This window comes from Acipenser ruthenus, chromosome 4, assembly GCF_902713425.1.
Source record: "Acipenser ruthenus chromosome 4, fAciRut3.2 maternal haplotype, whole genome shotgun sequence".
Taxonomy (NCBI): domain Eukaryota; kingdom Metazoa; phylum Chordata; class Actinopteri; order Acipenseriformes; family Acipenseridae; genus Acipenser; species Acipenser ruthenus.
This window is the reverse complement of record NC_081192.1, coordinates 21,575,305-21,595,755: the sequence shown is the minus strand read 5'-3', so window position 1 is coordinate 21,595,755 and position 20,451 is coordinate 21,575,305. Positions and strand designations below refer to the sequence as shown.

Below are 20,451 nucleotides of genomic sequence, written 5' to 3'. Positions count from 1 at the left end.
TGTCAAAATATAGTGTTGCATGACAGTTCTCCCCATCTGTGTGCATGTTTGGGGGTGGGACTGAATGGTGGCAAGGTGGTGTATATCTAAAGATGACAGGTCTGAGCAAGTTAGTATAAGCTATAGGGTTTCACTGTAAAATTCCAGGTGTTCCAGGCAGAATCAGATATTCAGTCAGTGAACTCAAGTCTCTTCTTGATATTTTGTAATTGTCTCACTTTTGGGGTCTTTATGAGCGTGTCTGTCTGTAACACTCTCCATAATGAAAATTATATCTGCCTTGAATTTTTACAAACTTTTATCACAGCCTTTTAGATGTGGCCAAATTTGGGTATAATATATTAATGTAGTATGAGATTATGAGGACCCTGGTATGTAAATAGGGGAAAATAACTAAAGCAGGTGAGTCCAGTTTAGCAGCAGCAATGCAAAGGAAGGGAAGCACACCACACCAATAGCTATGCAGCATGGATGTGCTTCATTCATTTTCCAATTTCAGGTTCAATTTCTATTTAATGTTAGCTTATGGTGTACACATTGATAAAGACTTACAAAGTAAGTCAAGCAAGCCCTTTTCACACTGGCATGATCTACCTGGGTCAGAACTTACCCGGGCAGGACCCAGTGTCATGCGGGTCGGGTATGTGATTTCACACTGCTTTTGATAAAGCAGGGTTGACCTGAGTGACAGACGCAAGTAAACAATGCACGTATCAATGCCCCGGAAGCAGCTTGTTGCTGACACTTCCATCCAAGTGTCTCTGGATTGAACCGTCAGCCCAAATGTTGATTAGAGCAAATGTTTCTTCATCCCTGCTGCAATCTGGCTCATGGTGTGTCTCAAGAAACAAAAATATGGCTAAACAGAATAAACAGAAACGTTCCTTGTGGAAGTGAAAACTTCACACAGGCGTGGCTGTTTGTTATAGCGTTGGTTCACAAACGGCCGTCAAGCATTTTGTCTCGCTCAGCCTGGGTCACAGTGTGTCAACCTACAAACTTCTGGAGCAAAAAGGACACTGCATTACCTTCAGCAGTAGTACATGTGCATTATATTTACTGAAAATGCAGTTAACCGCTTTTTCCATTAACCACCCTCAGAGCCATGTCATGAAGCCACAGAATCTAACAGCCTAAAAATGCTGGCTGCACATTGAACTTAAAACAAATAAATAAATAATACACGGGATCCAGCTGTGAATAGACAGTTTTTCCAATATAAGCCTTTTGGGAATTGAATGATGATTTTTCCCTGACTAAAACCCCCAGGCCACCCCACCCAAAAATAAAAATAATGCATTGAACAATACAGAAATTCTGGAAGACTAGGGGTTATAGCCCCTCCATTGCTATTGTTAACACACTGATATTTATTACTTTACTTGCACCTCATGTAAACATCTATTTATATTTGTTTTTAAAACTAAAACATATAACATTGTGACAAATTATTCAACTTGAAATATTTCTCGAATATCTTCAATGTTGCTTTTAATGCATGCAGAAAGAAAGTACTGCTGTATGTTAATGCTCGTACCGGACTATCAAAAAGCCAAATAACTGGATTCAATGTGCTTCATTTTTAAAGATGCACATATCTGTAGCCATAAAATACAGCTCAATAGACAAGTCTGCACATGTCTTTGATGGAAAAACAGCACCAACATGTGTCTATCCGAGTCCCTCAACTACAGTATTAAAGTAACAGGAAGAAATTAGCTAAGTATGTTGCAATGTTGCATTCTTTACATACCACAGGTGAATGTGGGAAGGCATTATTCAATCTCAAGAAAAGAAATGACAGGAAGAATATTTGTTTAAGCAGATTGATTTAGACAGTTTACTGTCTAAATGTCAGATTTCCTGAATCTTAAAGGATTTCTAACCAAGATCTTACCTCTTAATTACACAAGCAATTGTATCACTGGTGCCCCTTTTTCTTTGAATGAAGCACATCCATGCTCCATAGCTATTGGTGTGTGTCCCTTCCTTCAGTATTTCTCTGAAGATCTTTCCTTGCATTGTATACGGTATTTCTCTGAAGATCTTTCCTTGCATTGTATACGGTATTTCTCTGAAGATCTTTCTTTGCATTGTATACGGTATTTCTCTGAAGATCTTTCCTTGCATTGTATACAGTATTTCTCTGAAGATCTTTCCTTGCATTGTATACAGTATTTCTCTGAAGATCTTTCCTTGCATTGTAAACAGTATTTGGAATAAGAAGATAGGCCTATTTTAAGGACAAAAATATTTTAAAGCACTTAAATCTAAATATCTATCTGATGTTTAATCCCATCATACCCCAACTTATAATGTGTCCTAATTATTCACTGTCACTTCATGGTCTAATTTCAATGTCTTCACCACCACCAATGTGTACAGTACAAACAGTGGGATCATTGAATGCACTGATCAAGATGGGCTATCAAACTCTCCAGAGCTGCCATGCTGGTAAAACTATTCTCTCTGAGGACCTACAGTAGGATGCAAATCACATATTTATTAGCTTTCTTTTTCTTTAAACATACATCAAAAACTACAACAAAAAGAACAAATCTAACCAAAACATCCAAGTAAGGCAAGTAAGGTCAGAGCATGCTAGAACACTATAAATACTTATAATCTGATGAATAGTATTGTTCACTTGAGGGTACTTAAATCTTGACAGGCAAAGTTGTGATAGTGCTTAGTAGCCTACTTATTCTTTTCACAAAAATGCACTTAAAGCTTCACAATATAAACTTTCAATATACAGTGCGTATTGGAAAATATTTAATGCTTGTTAATTTATAGTGATTTTTTGAGAATGTTCAAAAGCTGTTTAAATAAATATTTTTTGCATCTGTAAATTACAGTTGTCCTAACACTATAATCTTACAAAGATTTCTGAGACAAACTTCACTTTGATTTACTAAACTGACAAAGGCCTATCACTGCACAGCATAGTTTATTGGCATCTGTGACAGGACAGTGTCACTGGCAATGCTGTTTCTACCAGGAAGGGAGACTCAGAAGGTACAGTGAAGCACTAAAGCGCACGTTTAATAATAATAATAATAATAATAATAATAATAATAAATAAACAAACAAAACACTAAACAGACACGAACAAAACACATTAACAAACAAAACAGCACACAGGCCAAAATAACAGGCTATACAAAAACTAACATAATGCAAGACGGGCAGCAGTGTTGAGTAGTGGTTAGGGCTCTGGACTCGTGACCGGAGGGTTGTGGGTACAATCCCCGGTGGGGGACACTGCTGCTGTACCCTTGAGCAAGGTACTTTACCTAGATTGCTCCAGTAAAAACCCAACTGTATAAATGGGTAATTGTATGTAAAAATAATGTGTAAAAAAATAGTGTAATTGTATGTAAAAATAATGTGATATCTTGTAACAATTGTAATAAATAATAATAATAATAATAATAATAATAATAATAATAATAATAATAATAATAATAATAATAATAAGACGACACGGAACACGAAAACACACCACGTACCTCTAACACCAACACTAACTCCAAAAACACACCACGTACCTCTAACACATACACTAACTCCAAAAACACACCAAGTACCTCTAACACCAACACTAACTCCAAAAACACACCACGTACCTCTACACATACACTAACTCCAAAAACACACCACGTACCTCTAACACATACACTAACTCCAAAAACACACCACGTACCTCTACATCAACACTAACTCCAAAAACACACCACGTACCTCTACACATACACTAACTCCAAAAACACACCACGTACCTCTAACACATACACTAACTCCAAAAACACACCACGTACCTCTACATCAACACTAACTCCAAAAACACACCACGTACCTCTACAGCAACACTAACTCCAAAAACTTTAAATTGCATTACAACCAATTTGATGTTCACATTTTAAAAATGATCTAGACTGTTCAAGTTTGAGTTCAGAGGCTTTTATTCCAAACAGCAACTACATCAAGTGCCAAACTGGAATAGGAAAGCTGTAAATATTATCAGTATGCTTGCATTAGATTCTGCTGTTAAGTTAAATTACAAATTAAACATCCATATGGTGTAAAAACAAAGCAGAACATAAATAATATTGACTCGTTCTTAATCATTTATCTTTGTGAATTATGTCAATTATGATCAATTATTAGTGCTTTGGGGGTCTTGACAGAAATGAGGTGGAAAAAAGATCATAGCAGTGGAATGAATATCTAGTGAAGCCTATACAGTACAAGGTTTTCTTTTGGGTAAGTACATTACTTACATTTTTTTTTTTTTTTACAATAGAACAGAGTATTTTAGTTATAAATACAACAGTAAACATTTATCAGCTGAACTCAGGGGGGCAGTGCAGGCTATTGTGAGTCACTCATAGCAAACACAAACAAAACTACTTTCTAAATTTTAATACACAGTGATGTCTGCAATTACTGTACGGTTTACCTGAATACTTCTTAATCATACAACTTTAAAATCTAAACCTAGTTTATTTTTTTCTCATATGCAATCCTTTCGTATGTGAAGAGGTCCGATGCCACACGGTCAGCTGGTTTTCTAAACTGTTGATCGGCTGCATTTGGTACAAAAGCCAGAGGCTTCAAAGTTGTTCTCGATGGAGCCGACAAATGTTGTAATTTTAAAAAGTCATTCAAGGAGATTGACTGACGTGCATTTGTACCATTTCTGTTTCCTTTTTAACAGTGTTAGATAGTGAATAATATGAAAAAAGCTTAATATCTATGTGGCCTGTAGCTCTTAACCACCAACTGTAAAGGTGGCAAATTTCACTGTAAAAACCTATTGGCCGAGACTTTGAAATCGGTGGATAGACAATAAACACCGTAAAAACTGTGGAAATGGTTAATCAATTCACGTTGACTTTACCCTTTTCCCTTTAAAAAATAAAACCTACTCCAAAAAATAATAATAAATACATTTCCCAGTGCTGCTGGGCAATGTCCCGCCTTCCTGAATTGTATCTATCATTGATTCGTTCTGAATACTTTTCATACTGCGGACTCACCATGCAGCCACCCAGGAGTTACAGCGTCGGAGAACAATGCAGCTCTCGGGCAGCTTACAGGCAAGCCCGCAGGCACCCGGCCAGACTACAGGGGTTGCTGGTGCGCGGTGAGCCGAGGACACCCTGGCCGACCTAGCCCTCCCTCCCCCCGGGCGGCGCTTGGCCAATTGAGTGACGGCCCCTGGAAGCTCCCGTCCTCAGTCGGCAAAGGAATAGCCTGGACTCGAACTCGCGACATCCAGACTATAGAGCGCATCCTGCACTCCATGTGGAGCGCCTTTACTGGATGCGCCACTCGGGAGCCCCTTCGTTCTGAATACTTTAAACCCGCTCCAACTACTGAATGACAGCACATTCCTACATTTCTATTGGAGACTCCACTTGCGAGATTTAAAACAAGATTACAATCAGGAATGGAGGCTTGTTCGCGGGATTTAAAGCTGCATTACAGTTAATATACGGAAGATTTAAAACAGAATTGTGGCGAAATGTAAAAAAAATGTAAAAAAAAAAATGCCTACACACAAAAACCCCTGAAGAATGCGCCTGTGACCATAGGGATTTAGTTGCTGAATACAGCAAAGGAAAGAAGGTACAACTTAAGTGTGCAAGTACTGTCAAGTTACTACTATACATATTTTGACAGAAAAGAAACGCTCAAGCATTTTGGAAAGTAACTGAACACACAAAACCAAAAGCCCAGAAAAAAAGACGATTTACATAAAACTTGAAAATAGTTAAATAAGCACTGAAAAATACAATGAATAGAAACCGAAAAACAGAAGCCCTAAATATAATGTAGCATTGAAACAGGACAATCGCCAATACAATTTATTTAGAAGCTGTGTAACAAATGTTAGGATGCCAACACATTTAGCATACAGTGTTACGGGACTGGTTGCTTTATAAAATAAAGCCACAAAGTAGTTATTTGGTTTGTACAATACCCACAATTGAATAATAGAGTACAGATGTGTACCTACTGAGTATAGAGCCAATATCAAAACATTTGAAAACAATTAGCATTTACAGTAATGCTGGTAAACATCACCAGAATACAATGGGCTCTGCTGATGCTTTGTAATCAGACATGCTTTTAGCTCAGTAAGTTCTTTTGACCTTCATATTAAATTAAACTGCATTACCTTTTTCATAGTTTTTTGAGGGAGCAATATTTAAGCATGTCTCCAAGTCATGTTTCTCTGAAGGGCCCTAGTGCCCAATCAATAACTGCCTGGAACTGCCTTTCCTTGATTTTTACAAGGGAATAGAGGAAATGCATTTGGCTTGCTTGATATGTCATGGTGGTATTATTTTCTAGATGTCATAAACACATGCCTTTTTTGAAAAGAACATGTTTCAGTATATACATGTAGAACTGTTTTCTGGGTTAATTTTTTTTTTCATATGGACATTACAGGCCTGTGTTAACTGAATTTTGTTTAGGAACATCCAAGTCTGCAGCATAAAAGGAAAACATTGGTGAAAGACGTCTGGAGTTGCTGCTGTTCCTGTGAAACATGTTTCTTGTCCAGTCTGCTGCCTGTCTGGTTCTCTGAAATGTGTTCTCATGCGCATTTTTGGGTGAAAAAAAAAAATCTTGGAACCACATGACAGCTGTGTTACGTCTTGACACAACATTTAACCAATCAGAGAGTTGAAGGGGCGGGTTTTCTGTGTTAAGCACAAAACGTTAAAAAGGACTGCTAAAAAATATTTCAAAGCAAAAATAGTGACAGTGAATGCAGGGTTTTCAAAATAAGTTGGCGATCAGCTCAATCCACCACCAAATACTATATTTGAGCCGGCTACTTTATTAAAAAATATTACGATTATTTTCGGGTTTTATCATTCAGTCCATTTTGTCGTATTATTGTACTGTAAGGTTATATAGAGTACATAATTGCTATACATATGCACAAAAAAAGCATATTCCTTTTGTTGTGATATCGTAAAAAAATATGTACCCAGGTGCTTGGAAGAGATATTGGGGGTTCATATATAGAGGCTGTACGCCTTTAAGAAGAAAGGCATGATGGGATATCAGCTGAACACTTGTCAGTTGACATACAAATGCTTAAGTGCAGAGGTGCTGGATTACTACACTTTGGTTTCATGCAACAGTTATGATGGTGACCAAACGTGTGGGAGTACTGTTGTGTAAAAAAAAAAAAAAAATGGTTAAAATGAACAGTTGCATTAAAATAAATGTAGAACAGCGAAAAACAAAAATGGACGTGCATTAACAAAATGCCCTGTAAACTTAACATAAAGAAAAAAATTCAAATGAACCAATAAGCTCAATAATTAAGCTAAAAAAGGCAGTAAATAGGTTACCGTTTTTTTTTGTGAACTCCAATAAACCTACATTATCCTTCCCCAGTCAAATCGTAGAGTGCCTAAATAAAAACCATAATCAAAAACAGTAATGAAAAATAATGTAGAATATAAAAAAGAGCAACCAGTTATAGTCAATGAAAGACAACACATTATTCAAATTCTTTGTTGTATTATATATTTAAGGTAAGGCAAGTTTATTTTCCTGTTAAAAGTGCTCCCGGCTGTAATGTTCTGCCGCCCGGCTGCACAGAATTCCTGGGGAGAACCCTGACATTGTTTTTGATATTAAGGCAGTAGTACGATATAAAATGCTTGTTGCCACCACTCCCTTGATTCAGTTGTGCACAGGTAATTACAGCTGTAGGAGGTGTGCAGGTGGTTAAAGAAATGGGTTTTTTCTATAAATTCACATACGGTAATACATCAACACGTAATTTCAAAATGTTTGATCTTGAACTTCTGGAAGACCTTGCGAATGCTGCTTTTCAGTGAGAGTGTTTCGAGATCGATATGACTTATTCGCATAAAGTACAGAAGGGCCTTTCATAAAATACCTCTTTCCAAAGGCAGTCCTAATGGAATGATGCAAGATGTTGGGTCCTAGGTTGCACAGATCAAGCACACACATCATATTCGTGCACATATTCAAGTTCTGTCTACTATTGGCTTTTTGGCCACTGGTAGCTTTCAAAGGCAGATTGGAGACATAACTGGCATTTCACTAGCCTCTTTTAGCGCATTGATGCCTGGGATTTTGGAGGTGAACATTTCACTCTGTCCTCGGTACATTCAATTTCCCTACAGGAAGAACAGCAGATTGAAGTAGAAAGGGATTTTCCTTCAATTGCTGGGTTCCCCTATACTCATGTAACAATTAAAGCACCAAGATTGAATTAATTTAACTTCCTGAACAGGAAACATTACCATTCAATTAATGTGCAGGTTATATCTGATGCCTGTCTCCGTCCACTAAATGTTGTGGCTAAATGGCCAGACGGAACCCATGATTCATTTATTATTAAAAACACTCGCCTAGAACAGTGGTTCTCAATCTTTGTCCTCGGGGACCGCTGTGTCTGCTGGTTTTCATTCCAACTGAGCTCTCAATTACTTAACGACCCTTAATTGAACTGGTAATTTGCTTAAAAAAAACTTTTTTATATTTTTTTATTGTTGTTTTCAGCTCTTAAACAGTTGCAGATTTGAAATTAGCCATTACATTTTATAAGTAACTTTTTGTGCGTAGTATGTAAAGCCTACCAAATGTTTCTTGATAGTTTGCAGTTTTTTTATGTTCTCTTCACAATTAACAGTTCATTTCTCAGAAATGCTCACTGTAGCTACATATTTATAGTTTTATTTAAAAAAAAACTAATTTATTTCAGTCCACAATCACATTTAAAAATAGATATCCTATTTACTCTGTTTTCTGATCTCTGTATGCTGCTTGAACCACACGTTTTATTGCATTAGTTGTATTTGTAATTTCTAAATCTCTCTTTGTTTTTCTAGGATGAAAAGTGAGGGAAAACAAATCCCACCAATCGGTTCCCATTTTTCTGCCACATTTACGTGTGTGGCCGGGGCTGCCATTAATTTAACCAATTCTGTATAGTTTGGCCAGTCCCAGCCCAGAATTACTGGGTGTGGTAGCCTTTCCACCACCCCCACTACCAGGTGGCGTTTTATCAGTCCCACTGATAGGTATACTTTTAGTACAGGGTATGTCGTCGTATCTCCATGGATACAGGAGGTAGCCACCTGACCTTGTGGCTGCCATGACACACCGCCCAAGAGAGCTGTTTGAATTAAGGTCTGCTCACACCCTGTGTCCAGTAATGCGCTTACCCGCTTCTGATGCCAAATAACACGTCACCACGTCACACTCCATTGCCAATGGGCATAACCGGGCGATGTGTCCTGAATGTTGGCACCTAAAACAGACAGGAGGGGCAGAGGGAGCTGAGGTTACGTATCTGTCCCGCTCAGTGGTCTGGGAGGTCTCGGTCCGGTCACGGACAGAGGTGGAACGGGGAGAGGAGTCGGTCCACTGCTGCTCCCTGGTAAGGGAGCAGTGAGAAGGCCGGTCTTGGTGGAGATCAGGGAGTCCTCAAAATCCTCTTCCAGTTTCACTGCAGCTTCCAGGGTGTCGGGATTGTGGCGCCATATCCAGGCCTGTGTTTTGGCACCGACCACATAGCAAAACTGCTCGGTGATGATAGCCTCGTCCATCTGTATCCCCAATTTTTGGTCGGGGCAAAGCCAGTGTACCATGTGGTCACACAATTGTTGTGAGACTACCTTGGGGTGTGTATCTGGTGGTCTCTGGTACTCCCTTAAGTGCACTTTGTGTGTTTCCCTGTGATGTTCAGGTGCTGGAGAATGGTCTGCTTTACTAGGTCACATTGGGTGGCTTCGGTGTCCGTCTTGGCCTGGTAGGCTGCCTGGACCTCCCCGATCAAACAGGGCCCTAACTGGCTAGCCCAGAATTCCTGAGGCAACGACGTGGTGCTAGCCAACCACTCAAGCGCGATTAGGTATGCATCTGGGTCATCCTCCACCGTCATTTTCGGTGCTCTTGCCTTCGGGGCCATCATCACGGGTCCTGTCGGTGCACTTGGTATCATTGTGAACCCGACCCTTTCAATCAGAGCCGTGTACCTCTCCTCAATCTTTTCCAGCGCCTCCAGCAGTGCCAATAATGTAGTGTGGTCTATCCCTTGTTCTGACACCACGTGTGGCAAAGTGATTTGCAGTGTGCAGGTGTAGAGGTGATGCTCAAACAGATGACAAACAACAAAGTTCACGGTCCAAACCGAATCCTGGTCGTTTGGCGACTGTAAATAATAGTCACTGGCAATACACAGCAATGTGTACTGCACAGCAAAAACCACGGGGTTCAGTCCCGAAACAATAAACAGAGTATAAACACACACAGAACACAAACACGATCACAAGTCCAGAGTGACTGCTATAAGTGCAAGTGGTGGAATACAGTTATTAGTGAACAGTAGTGCAGTGTTGTCCGGGTTGGTGCTGGCCTTTAGCGACAGCTCCCAGATCATGTTAGCCATCTAACAATGACAAACGAGTACAATTAGAACGACAAACAAAACAAACACAAAACACTCACGGTTGCTTCACAGTCCTTCAGTGGTTATCCCACAACCATAACAAAGGAACAGTTCGCTTTGCCACATCCCCGTTTGTACGCCCCCTTGGTTTGCAATCGCTTTTCCTCCAATCTGCGATTGCCACATCGCCTCCCATCTGGGGCGATGACTTGGTATACTGTGGCTCCACCCCCTTTCTAGATGGCCGAATTCCTCCTTTTCCTGGAATGAATTGCCAAACCATCCAGTCTGGGGCACACTGTTCCTTTTACACAGCGCCCTCACAGGTCGGGAGAGAGATTTATAACCAAGATTCATTCTTTCTCTGTCACAAGGATACAAGAAGATTTCCAAGCATTTGAGTATCCCAAATATTGTTCATATTATCAAGAAGTACAAGACTCATGGTACTGTCACAATGCTTCCCTCGGTCTGGAAGAAAGAAGGTTCTTTCACCAAGAACAAGTAGAAGAATTGCGAGGAAGGTTAATAACAATCCAAGATTGACTGCCAAAGATATTCAAAGTAAACTGGCTGCAAGTGGGACTGGGGTTTCCAATTCAACCATAGGTTGAGTATTGCAAGGTGAAGGTCTCAATGGTCGCAGGCCAAGGAAAAAGCAGCTATTAGGAAAATGTCACAAGGACAAATTTCTGAAAGTAAGCAAAATGGCATTTGAATGATGGATACGAGTTCTGGTTAAATGATTTGTGGAGAGATGAAACAAAAAAAAATTATAATATCCTTCTGTGGGGCTGTTTTTCCTCTAATGGCACAGGAAATTTAGTTCCAATATATGGTAAAATGGATTCCGTAGCATATTCAAAGATAGTGGTCAATCATCTGAAACCCTCCATTACAAAACTTGGTTTAAAGAGCAACTGGACGTTCCAACACAACAACAATCCAAAGCACACATCAAAATCTACTTCAGAATGGTTAAAGAATAATAAAATCAAGGTTTTGGAATGGCCCAGTCAAAGCCCCAATCTAAATCCGATTGAGACTCTTTGGTATGAGTTGAAGAAGGCTGTGCATAAGGGAAGTCCTCGGAATTTGAATGAAATGGTCAAAAAATCACTAAAGAATCATGCTAAAACATAAAATCATTGACAAATATAAAAGAGGTTATTATTGCTAAAGGTGCCTCAACTAGCTATTAATTTAATTTTCCTTGTCAGGGTATGAATACTTTTGAATTAGTGTTTTTGGACTTTTGCAAAAAAAAATGCTGAAATAAATAACTGTAGACTCTATTTCTTGTAACTTTTTTTCCACAACCACAAAAGCAAAACTTTTGCTACAAAAGATTTGCGATGTTATTTGCAATGTTAATCCATGACCGATTCTTAATGGACATTTGTTTTTTGAACTGTTGTAATATAATTAAGTATTCCTGCTTATTTTAATGCCAGCAATGAGCCAAGCGATGTTTATAAACATTATGATATATAAGTTACAGCAACAAGAGTCTGATTGAAAATCTTGGCTTTAATAAAAAAGAAAGAAAATTCTGGTAATATGTATATATGTACACATTTTAATTGTCAACATTATATTTATGTTCAAATGCCATGTTTAATTATCAATAAATTGATAAAAAGTGGGAAAAACTGAAGAAACTGAATTGGTCATTTTTAAAAAACGGAATTTGCTATTCCCCAGAATGGAAACTCAGTAGCCCTAACTGTAGTGTATTGAAAAGTCTAAGCTTAAAGTAATCGGCTATCCAATCACCAAACACGAAGATAACAAAAGTGTAAAAGTATGAACAAAGATATCTGTGCTTTGCATTATTTGATTATTTATGTATTGCAAAGGGCTGCAGTTTTTTTAAGTCTCTGGTGGGTATTTACCAGCTAATAGAAACGCTGCTTTGCATTTTGGAAGTATGGCACTTAAGATCCATATACAGGTACGGCATTTATTCTTATCAAATGGCAGTTACCACTTTTTTTATTTATTATTTTAATAATGATCCAAAAGATTGATACCTTATAGTTTGCACTTAAACAGACGCAGAAAAAAAATAATGTTCATGTTCTTTAGAACGCTACATGTTTTCAATAAACACACAACCATAAAAGTTTTTTTTTTTTTTTGAAGACAAAAGTCTGGTCTAACATACATGTCTTTTAATCAACCCGTAATAATACAGAATACCAACAAAACATTTCCAGAGACATTTGAAACATACCCCAATTTACTGGGCTCTGCCAACAGAAAACACTATTATTATTAACAGGGTCTTCATTAACTGTAACACAATCTGTTCAACATCTTCAAGGGAACCAGAGCCTGATTCACTTTCCAAAAAATAACAATAAATTATGGTGAACTTAAAAACCACAAACATTTATCATGCTAACTATACCCTGAGAATGACGGGTTTCTAATGAAATACATATGGAGTACCATGCATACATATCTTCATTATCATATAGTATCTCACACACAGTGAAGGTAGTTTTAAATTGTGTCGGTCATTTCTAATCCCTAATTCATTTTATGATAATTTATAATGTATATACTATCATATTTTCCTGGACAAATATGGGGGGTTTTGACCTTTATAGGATTCCTTTACCTCTGGAAACCAGGCTGAAATGCTGTGTTGGTCTGATGCATTTCTCTCAGAACGCTAAACTCAAATGAGCTCCTAACTGGCAGAATTCCACAACACAAAAAAACAACCCTGCCTCAGCTGATTTATAATGTAGCTAGCTGAGGTCACCAAGGTCAGAACATTTGTGTAAAGAAACAGTCAGTATTATTATCTTTGAATTTGAGAGAGGCCTGCAGGTATTTTACTTGAGACCAGATAGCACAGTTGTTTCCCCCCTTTTTAAATACATGCATTCTACACAAAATAAATTATGATAAGATAAAAAACACTTGCACAATATTCTAAAACATGAAATAAATGCTATAAACCAGTGTTTCTCAATGTGGATTAAATATGATAAATAAATGCTATAAACCAATGTTTCTCAATGTGGATTTAATATAAAAAAGACAAGGCTCTAGCCTCAACCTCTGCAGCATCATCAGATTCAGAAAGTACTTTTGGTCCCGTTACAAATGAATGATTTCATTTCTCAATTGTGATAATACATGATTGGGAGCTTTACGTGAAAACACAATTGGTTGTTTGCCAGTAAAAAAAAAATAATAAAAAAATAATATGTCCTTAATAAAAGCAAAAGCCAATACAGAATGATGTGTTTGTTTTGTTTACCTGTACCATTATATAGCTTTAAGTATTAACTTGGTAGGCTGGTGATCAGACACCATCACACACAGGTATGTATATAATGCTCATTATGGCAGTCACCATAACAGAAACCCAACTTCGGGCTATAAAATGGAGAACAAATTGTTGATTATCTTCCTCAGGATTTCAAGATTTAGTAAGCAAGGGGTCTGAGTGGTGTACAATGGGCAACAAATTCCCCGTACCAGTTGTACTCACATTGGAAATGCATGTGCGGTACTGGAAAATTATGAAGCAGTAAATTAACAGTAAAAGATAGCGAAATTAGAGCGGGAGAGTAATAATGAAAAGCCCCCATCAGTTCAAGAAAAATAATAACATGGAATCACAAAGAACAATACAACCTAAGACAAAAAAAAGAAAAAAAACAAAGTTCAAATGCATCACACAAAACAGCAAGAAAAGAAACAGCAAAGTTTCAGACACACTGGAATGCTCTTGCTCTAGTATGATACCACACATTTGCTAATGAACTGTAGTTATTGCATTGAAGCAAACAAAAACAACGCCTTTTCAAAAGGCTGCTGAGATTTCCTGAAAGATAACGGTGAACTATGAGGAAATAGCCGTACAAAGGATCATGTTGCTGCTACAGAAGCACAAGCAATGCAGCCATTACTGTGTGTGCCATCACCAAAATGCTCAGCAAAGAAAAGGATGGCGTGTTATTAGCTATGTGGACTGCCTATTATCTTGCAACAAAGAACTAATTTAATACAGACTTCAGGGATATAATTATGTCAGAAACGGTCAAGTCATGTATATGTAAAGAAAAACCTCCCTTAATAGCCATGTCACAGGTCACCCTGTGTTGGATAACATGGAAAGAAGTCTGAATGCAATATAAGATACACGTGTTTACGGGTTTGTATGCTCTGTTAGTTTTAAAAGGAGATTATCAGAGGCGGTATAGTAACTGGTACATGTGAGATTGTAAGATTGCATTTAATTGCACTGATGACAACCGTCTGACTGCTGGAATAAACACAATCGCACATTGCTAGAGGAACCGATGCGCTCAAGAGATAACATAGGTTAAAGCACAAAAGATCAAAGTGCCACACTAAGATAACACCATCTTAAGCAGTGGCAGCGTGAGCCACAACCAGTTTTCTTGTACACAAGACCCTCCACAGGGTGCCGGGGTGATTGAACCCACAAAGAGAAGGAAGGAGGGGGGCTGAGATCAGTGGATACTTAATCAAGGTGCGCTCAGCTCAGCTCACTTTTCACTTTCATTCAGACTAGTATTGGAAACTTTGAGCTTTCTTTTTGTTTCCAGAATTAAACTGCATATATACTGAATAAAATAAACTAATATTTGAAGAAAAGGACTCATTTCTTTGCATCTAGTTCACATCAAGAAACAACTACTCACTACTTTTAAAAACTACTTCACCCGGAAATGAAAGCCACATTTCCCTAACTTGCTTTCATTGACTTATACTGGTATACCTCACTAGTACCACCAGAATACAGTACAAAGTCCCAATTGTCATTTTAAACTAAACTTAAATGCCAAGTAACAAACTAAGACATATGAATTCGGTCAATGTTTTTTTTTTTTTTGCTTAAAAATAGCATACATTAAAATAAATCTCAATACATTACTACATAGTACAGGGGTTTCCAACCCTGGTCCAGGAGAGCCCCAATCCTGCAGGTTTTATTAACTCCATTAATTTATTAACGTCATCAACACATGTTAATCTTGACTAATTAAGCCAATAATTGGTTAAATTAAGTAACTGAGCGTTTGGTTGAAAAGGAAATCAGAAGACCCTGTAGCTCTCCAGACAAGGGCTGAAGACATAGTAGCTCACCAAATTATTTGCCATTGATTATCATTCAAAATAAAAGTTAAAAAACGTTTATGTTGCTTTCCACCATTATTGTGCTGATTCAAATCCTCTCATGGTTACTATAGTAATATATAAATAAAAAAAAAAAACTGTCACACACAATGAATGCTATGTTGTACAGCACAGTTAGAAATCACATGTGTTCTCTATTTATGCATTTTGAACTATTTCCTTCTGGAACTTTACCTGAACTGATGTTTACAATTTTGTGTGTGTGTGTTTTTTTTTTCTCCTATACCTTAACTGTGTTCTTTAGATTTTAAAAAATATATCCATCTTTATTGATGTAAACATGAGATGAATTAAAGGTTCTTGATTAAATGTACATCATTTTGACACAGTATAGCCTACATCAATCAAATGAATACTGTAGTCTTAAACTGTCCAGTATTATGCAGTGTACAGTATAATAAACTGCGTAATATACACTGTTGGAATTGTTTTCCTTTTTTTTTACCTTTATATGAAAGATTAAGTGGACTTAAAAATGCGCAACACTCCTTGAGGACTTGCGTTGTGCACCAGTAATGACTACTCAATTTCTCCAGTGACTGAAGTTTATAAAAAGGATCAGTCACTAGTGACTACAACAATATAAAACCCAGGGAAAACCCTGCTGTGACACATTTCTTTTGAACACAGTGGGCCCAATCCTGATCACAAGACAAGGCACTAACACTAATGGAAAGGTTATTAACACCTGATTTATGGGGGCTTAGTGGTTACAAACGGGAGCAATGTGATTTTGGTACCATGTTTGCCCCAAGTTTATATGTCCGTGCTAGTGAAGGAGACAATGCAAGTTAAAACAATGTAACATTTATTTTAATTTAGAAAAATAACTGTTAATTGTCAATTTAGACTACAATTATACTGACATTAATGCTGGCCAATAGCAGCTAACAGAAACAGGAGCATTATGAGGAATCAGAATGCAAGCAGCATGAACTGCACTGAATGAAAGCTAGGTGTCAGTGCTGATTAAAGTAAGGTTTAAGGAGTTGTTGGGGGAGATGCTGGGGGACTGCTGTGGCCGCACAAAATCCTGCTAGTGGCCACATTATAGAAACATTGGTTTATAGCATTTATTTATCATGTTTGCGGGGGGCACTTGGCTGCCGTGTCAGGTTTAATATGTGCAGACATTCTGGAAATAAATACATACATAAATAAAAATCGGACATTTACAAAACAGGCAACACAAAATACTGTCAAAATAACATGGCACGTATCTTACATATTCACAGGCATGTTCTGCTGGCTAGTAGTACTGTAGGCTATTAGCTATTACATGGCTCTGTGTGATGATCTGGCTTGATAAAAGAGCTGCTCTGTAAATTATAGTTTTCAATCAAACAAATCAGAGTTTTAAATGATATAAAGACATACTGCATACCTATGTGAAATGATTCATTCCAAACTGGTACATTTTTAAGCACATATACAATTCATACAGTTTCTGTTCTAATATACCGTAAGCTTCCATCATTGGATGTTTACTACAATGGAAATAATGAATGTGTAGTCTATAATATATATATTTTTTAAATCACTTAAAAAGCAATAACTTTAAAAAAAAAAAAAACACAATAGCAGGACAGTACTGAATGTCAAAAAATCTAACCACATAATTTGAACATGACTTCATGCTCACTGGGACAGTTTGGGGCAGTTCTGGTAAGTGTCGTTCCTGATTCTTTAAAAAAAAACAGTATTTATAAATCAAGGGGAGAAATGCAATAAATGCAAATGAATGCGAATAACGTCCCCCATCATCCTACCCCTTAATTCCAAATAAGGTACATAACTTAATAGCTAAATTATGCAGCCAGATTTCCAGTGTTTTACTTTCTGGGCTGGGTTTTTACTGTAAGCGTGACAAATACAACACATTGGTTTGGCAAAGCACTTCATTACATATGTAGCAATGCAATGCATTTTCTCCTTGTTGTCTGGCCATAAAACACACTAGAGAAGTTCAGGTTAGGTAAAGGGCACATTATGTGTAAATATTTTTCCGGCACATACATGACTATTGGAAACAAAGACAGCATCATCTCGGAGAAAAGGCACACTTCAAGTGATTATTACGGCACACTTTAATACATTTAAAAATATGTTTGTATTTAGTCTAGAGTTTCTATTAGAATCCAAAACCTAAGTAGTTAAAATGTTAAAGTAGCCAAATATTTCAGCTAATTAGTGTTTTGGAGGTAGACAAACACAAAACAATTATTTTATATATACAATCATTTCACACACTAATTTACAAGGGCTTGGCTCTGCAGCAAGCAACAAGCTCCAAATAGAGAAAAGAAAAGGATCGGATCATTTGGTTGCACTAATTGTAAAAACCTTAACTGGAATGAAAACATGGAACAGCTGTCCAAGCAATCACTTCTCACTCTGGTGCAATGCAGAAGAAACAGGTTCAACCCACACTGTTTCTCCTGGGTGAAAAGCTTAGTTACAAAAGGCCAACTGTAACAACTTACGTTATATATTTCTGTAGCCCTCAGGCATTTACTGTTCTCAGGAACCCTTTATTTTGGAACACTATACATATGGCACTGGAGTGCTTATCAGCCACAGAATGATTTCAGCTCCTTGGTTAACATAATGCAGTCATCTACATGAGCTAACCAATAATTAAAAACAGTCTTGGGTAAGTAGACAGGCAAAATTGACCCAAGTGACAAATACCAATTTACAAAGATCACAGACAAAGCTAAAAACTAAATTGATCACTTACAAATGACACAGATAAACAGCTTATTTCCCAATTAGCTTTTAGCCATGCATTATGATATCACTAAGAAAATACAAAGGGTTTGTTGTACAGTACAGGAGGCATCATAAATAACAGTTCATGAGCACGGAATAAACATCGTGTCAATGCGCAAGATTTTTGCCAAAAAATAACCTTGCATTCATGTGCTGAAGAGGACTACTTACATAGATGTTATACTTGTACATCCAGCGCAATTTAATTAAAACACAAGTTAGAATAGTTCTGAAACGCAATACAGGGCGTAACAAAGTTGAAAAGTGAACTTTTTGCTCAGTAGTTTTTGACGCAAACTTTTCAGCTTTCGTTTGTTTAATGAAAATAAGCAATCCATAAATAACGATATGGATTGAAGCTTAAAAATCTGAGCTCTGTGAAGTAAATGAAACATTAATATATGAAACACTTACAAGATAGCAGTCTGTGGTGGCACTTTGGGGATGTGGTCCAACATCAAGTGCATACATCGAATGGTGGTTCTAAAACAGAGACATCGACTGGGGCAAGAAGCGGAATAGGTGAAGAATAAAGAGAGAGGCAGACAAATGCGCAAGAAGTAAAGTAGTTTTGATTCCATTTTGTTGCCTTGTTCTGTGCCCTGGCAGTGCCTGGAGCTGCACTAGAAAGCGCAGCCTCTCGGACAGCTTTAAGTTAAAAACTAACTGCCACCCAATCAGACAGCAGGATCACATTACATTGCACTAATACACTGTATACCACAACACCCAAACGTAGTGCACGCGGGATGGGGTCTCAGTTATTAATGATGCTGCAATTGCAAAACTGTTGTAGATATTAAAGTTTACTTACACGTGAAATGAACTGTCTCATCCTGGAACCAAGCACAGGCTGACACTAAGCATTCCATTCTCCTTGTTTGGGTTCTCCTGGGCCATGTGAAAATCAATTTCACAATATATCACAATTAACTTGAGGTCTGTAGTTCTTTCATATGGCTGGGAATTGTGTTGGCACTGAACATATATGAATAACTTTACATTTGATTTTATTTGGCAACTGCAGTCATTTAATGGACGACTGAATGCAGAAGGATACAAGAAAAAAAATTAATTAAATTATGGAGTGAGTTTACATAATCCGTTGGCGTTGGTAGCTTACTGTAAAGTATACGGAAAATGCATTTCTATAACAGCAATCCCATTGGACCCAAACTAGCATTGACTTATGGTCCAGCAAATTAACATTTTAACATTTTATAGCACCTTTCAGTCTCTAAGAATGCTTTCAAAAATAGACATGTTAATAGTTAATATTTATCAATTAACAAAATGCAAAGTGAGTGAACAGAAGAAAAATCTACATCAAATCAATATTTGGTGTGACCACCCTTTGCCTTCAAAACAGCATCAATTCTTCTAGGTACACTTGCACACAGTTTTTGAAGGAACTCAGCAGGTAGGTTGGCCCAAACATCTTGGAGAACTAACCACAGTTCTTCTGTGGATTTAGGCAGCCTCAGTTGCTTCTCTCTCTTCATGTAATCCCAGACAGACTTGATGATGTTGAGATCAGGGCTCTGTGGGGGCCATACCATCACTTCCAGGACTCCTTGTTCTTCTTTACGCTGAAGATAGTTCTTAATGACTTTCGCTGTATGTTTGGGGTCGTTGTCATGCTGCAGAATAAATTTGGGGCCAATCAGATGCCTCCCTGATGGTATTGCATGATGGATAAGTATCTGCCTGTACTTCTCAGCATTGAGGAGACCATTAATTCTGACCAAATCCCCACCTCCATTTGCAGAAATGCAGACCCAAACTTGCAAGGAACCTCCACCATGCTTCGCTGTTGCCTGCAGACACTCATTCGTGTACCGCTCTCCAGCCCTTCGGTGAACAAACTGCCTTCTGCTACAGCCAGATATTTCAAATTTTGACTCATCAGTCCAGAGCACCTGCTGCCATTTTTCTGCACCCCAGTTCCTGTGTTTTCGTGCATAGTTGAGTCGCTTGGCCTTGTTTCCACGTCGGAGGTATGGCTTTTTGGCCGCAAGTCTTCCATGAAGGCCACT

At 37.8% G+C, this 20,451-nt stretch overlaps 1 protein-coding gene across 2 annotated transcripts in view; it reads right to left on the bottom strand.

Annotated features, from left to right (window-relative positions):
* The window catches only part of LOC117399314 (peroxidasin homolog), a 105,275-nt gene extending 86,196 nt beyond the window's left edge, over nucleotides 1-19,079 (bottom strand). The window contains exon 1 of one of the 2 annotated variants that reach the window (XM_033998407.3): nucleotides 18,830-19,079. In XM_033998407.3, coding sequence (XP_033854298.2) covers nucleotides 18,830-18,996 — 167 coding nt within the window. In that variant the 5' untranslated portion in view covers nucleotides 18,997-19,079. The remainder of the gene's footprint in view (nucleotides 1-18,829) is intronic. The other variant, XM_059022184.1, reaches the window with a different exon arrangement.
* Nucleotides 19,080-20,451: the final 1,372 nt, after the last annotated feature.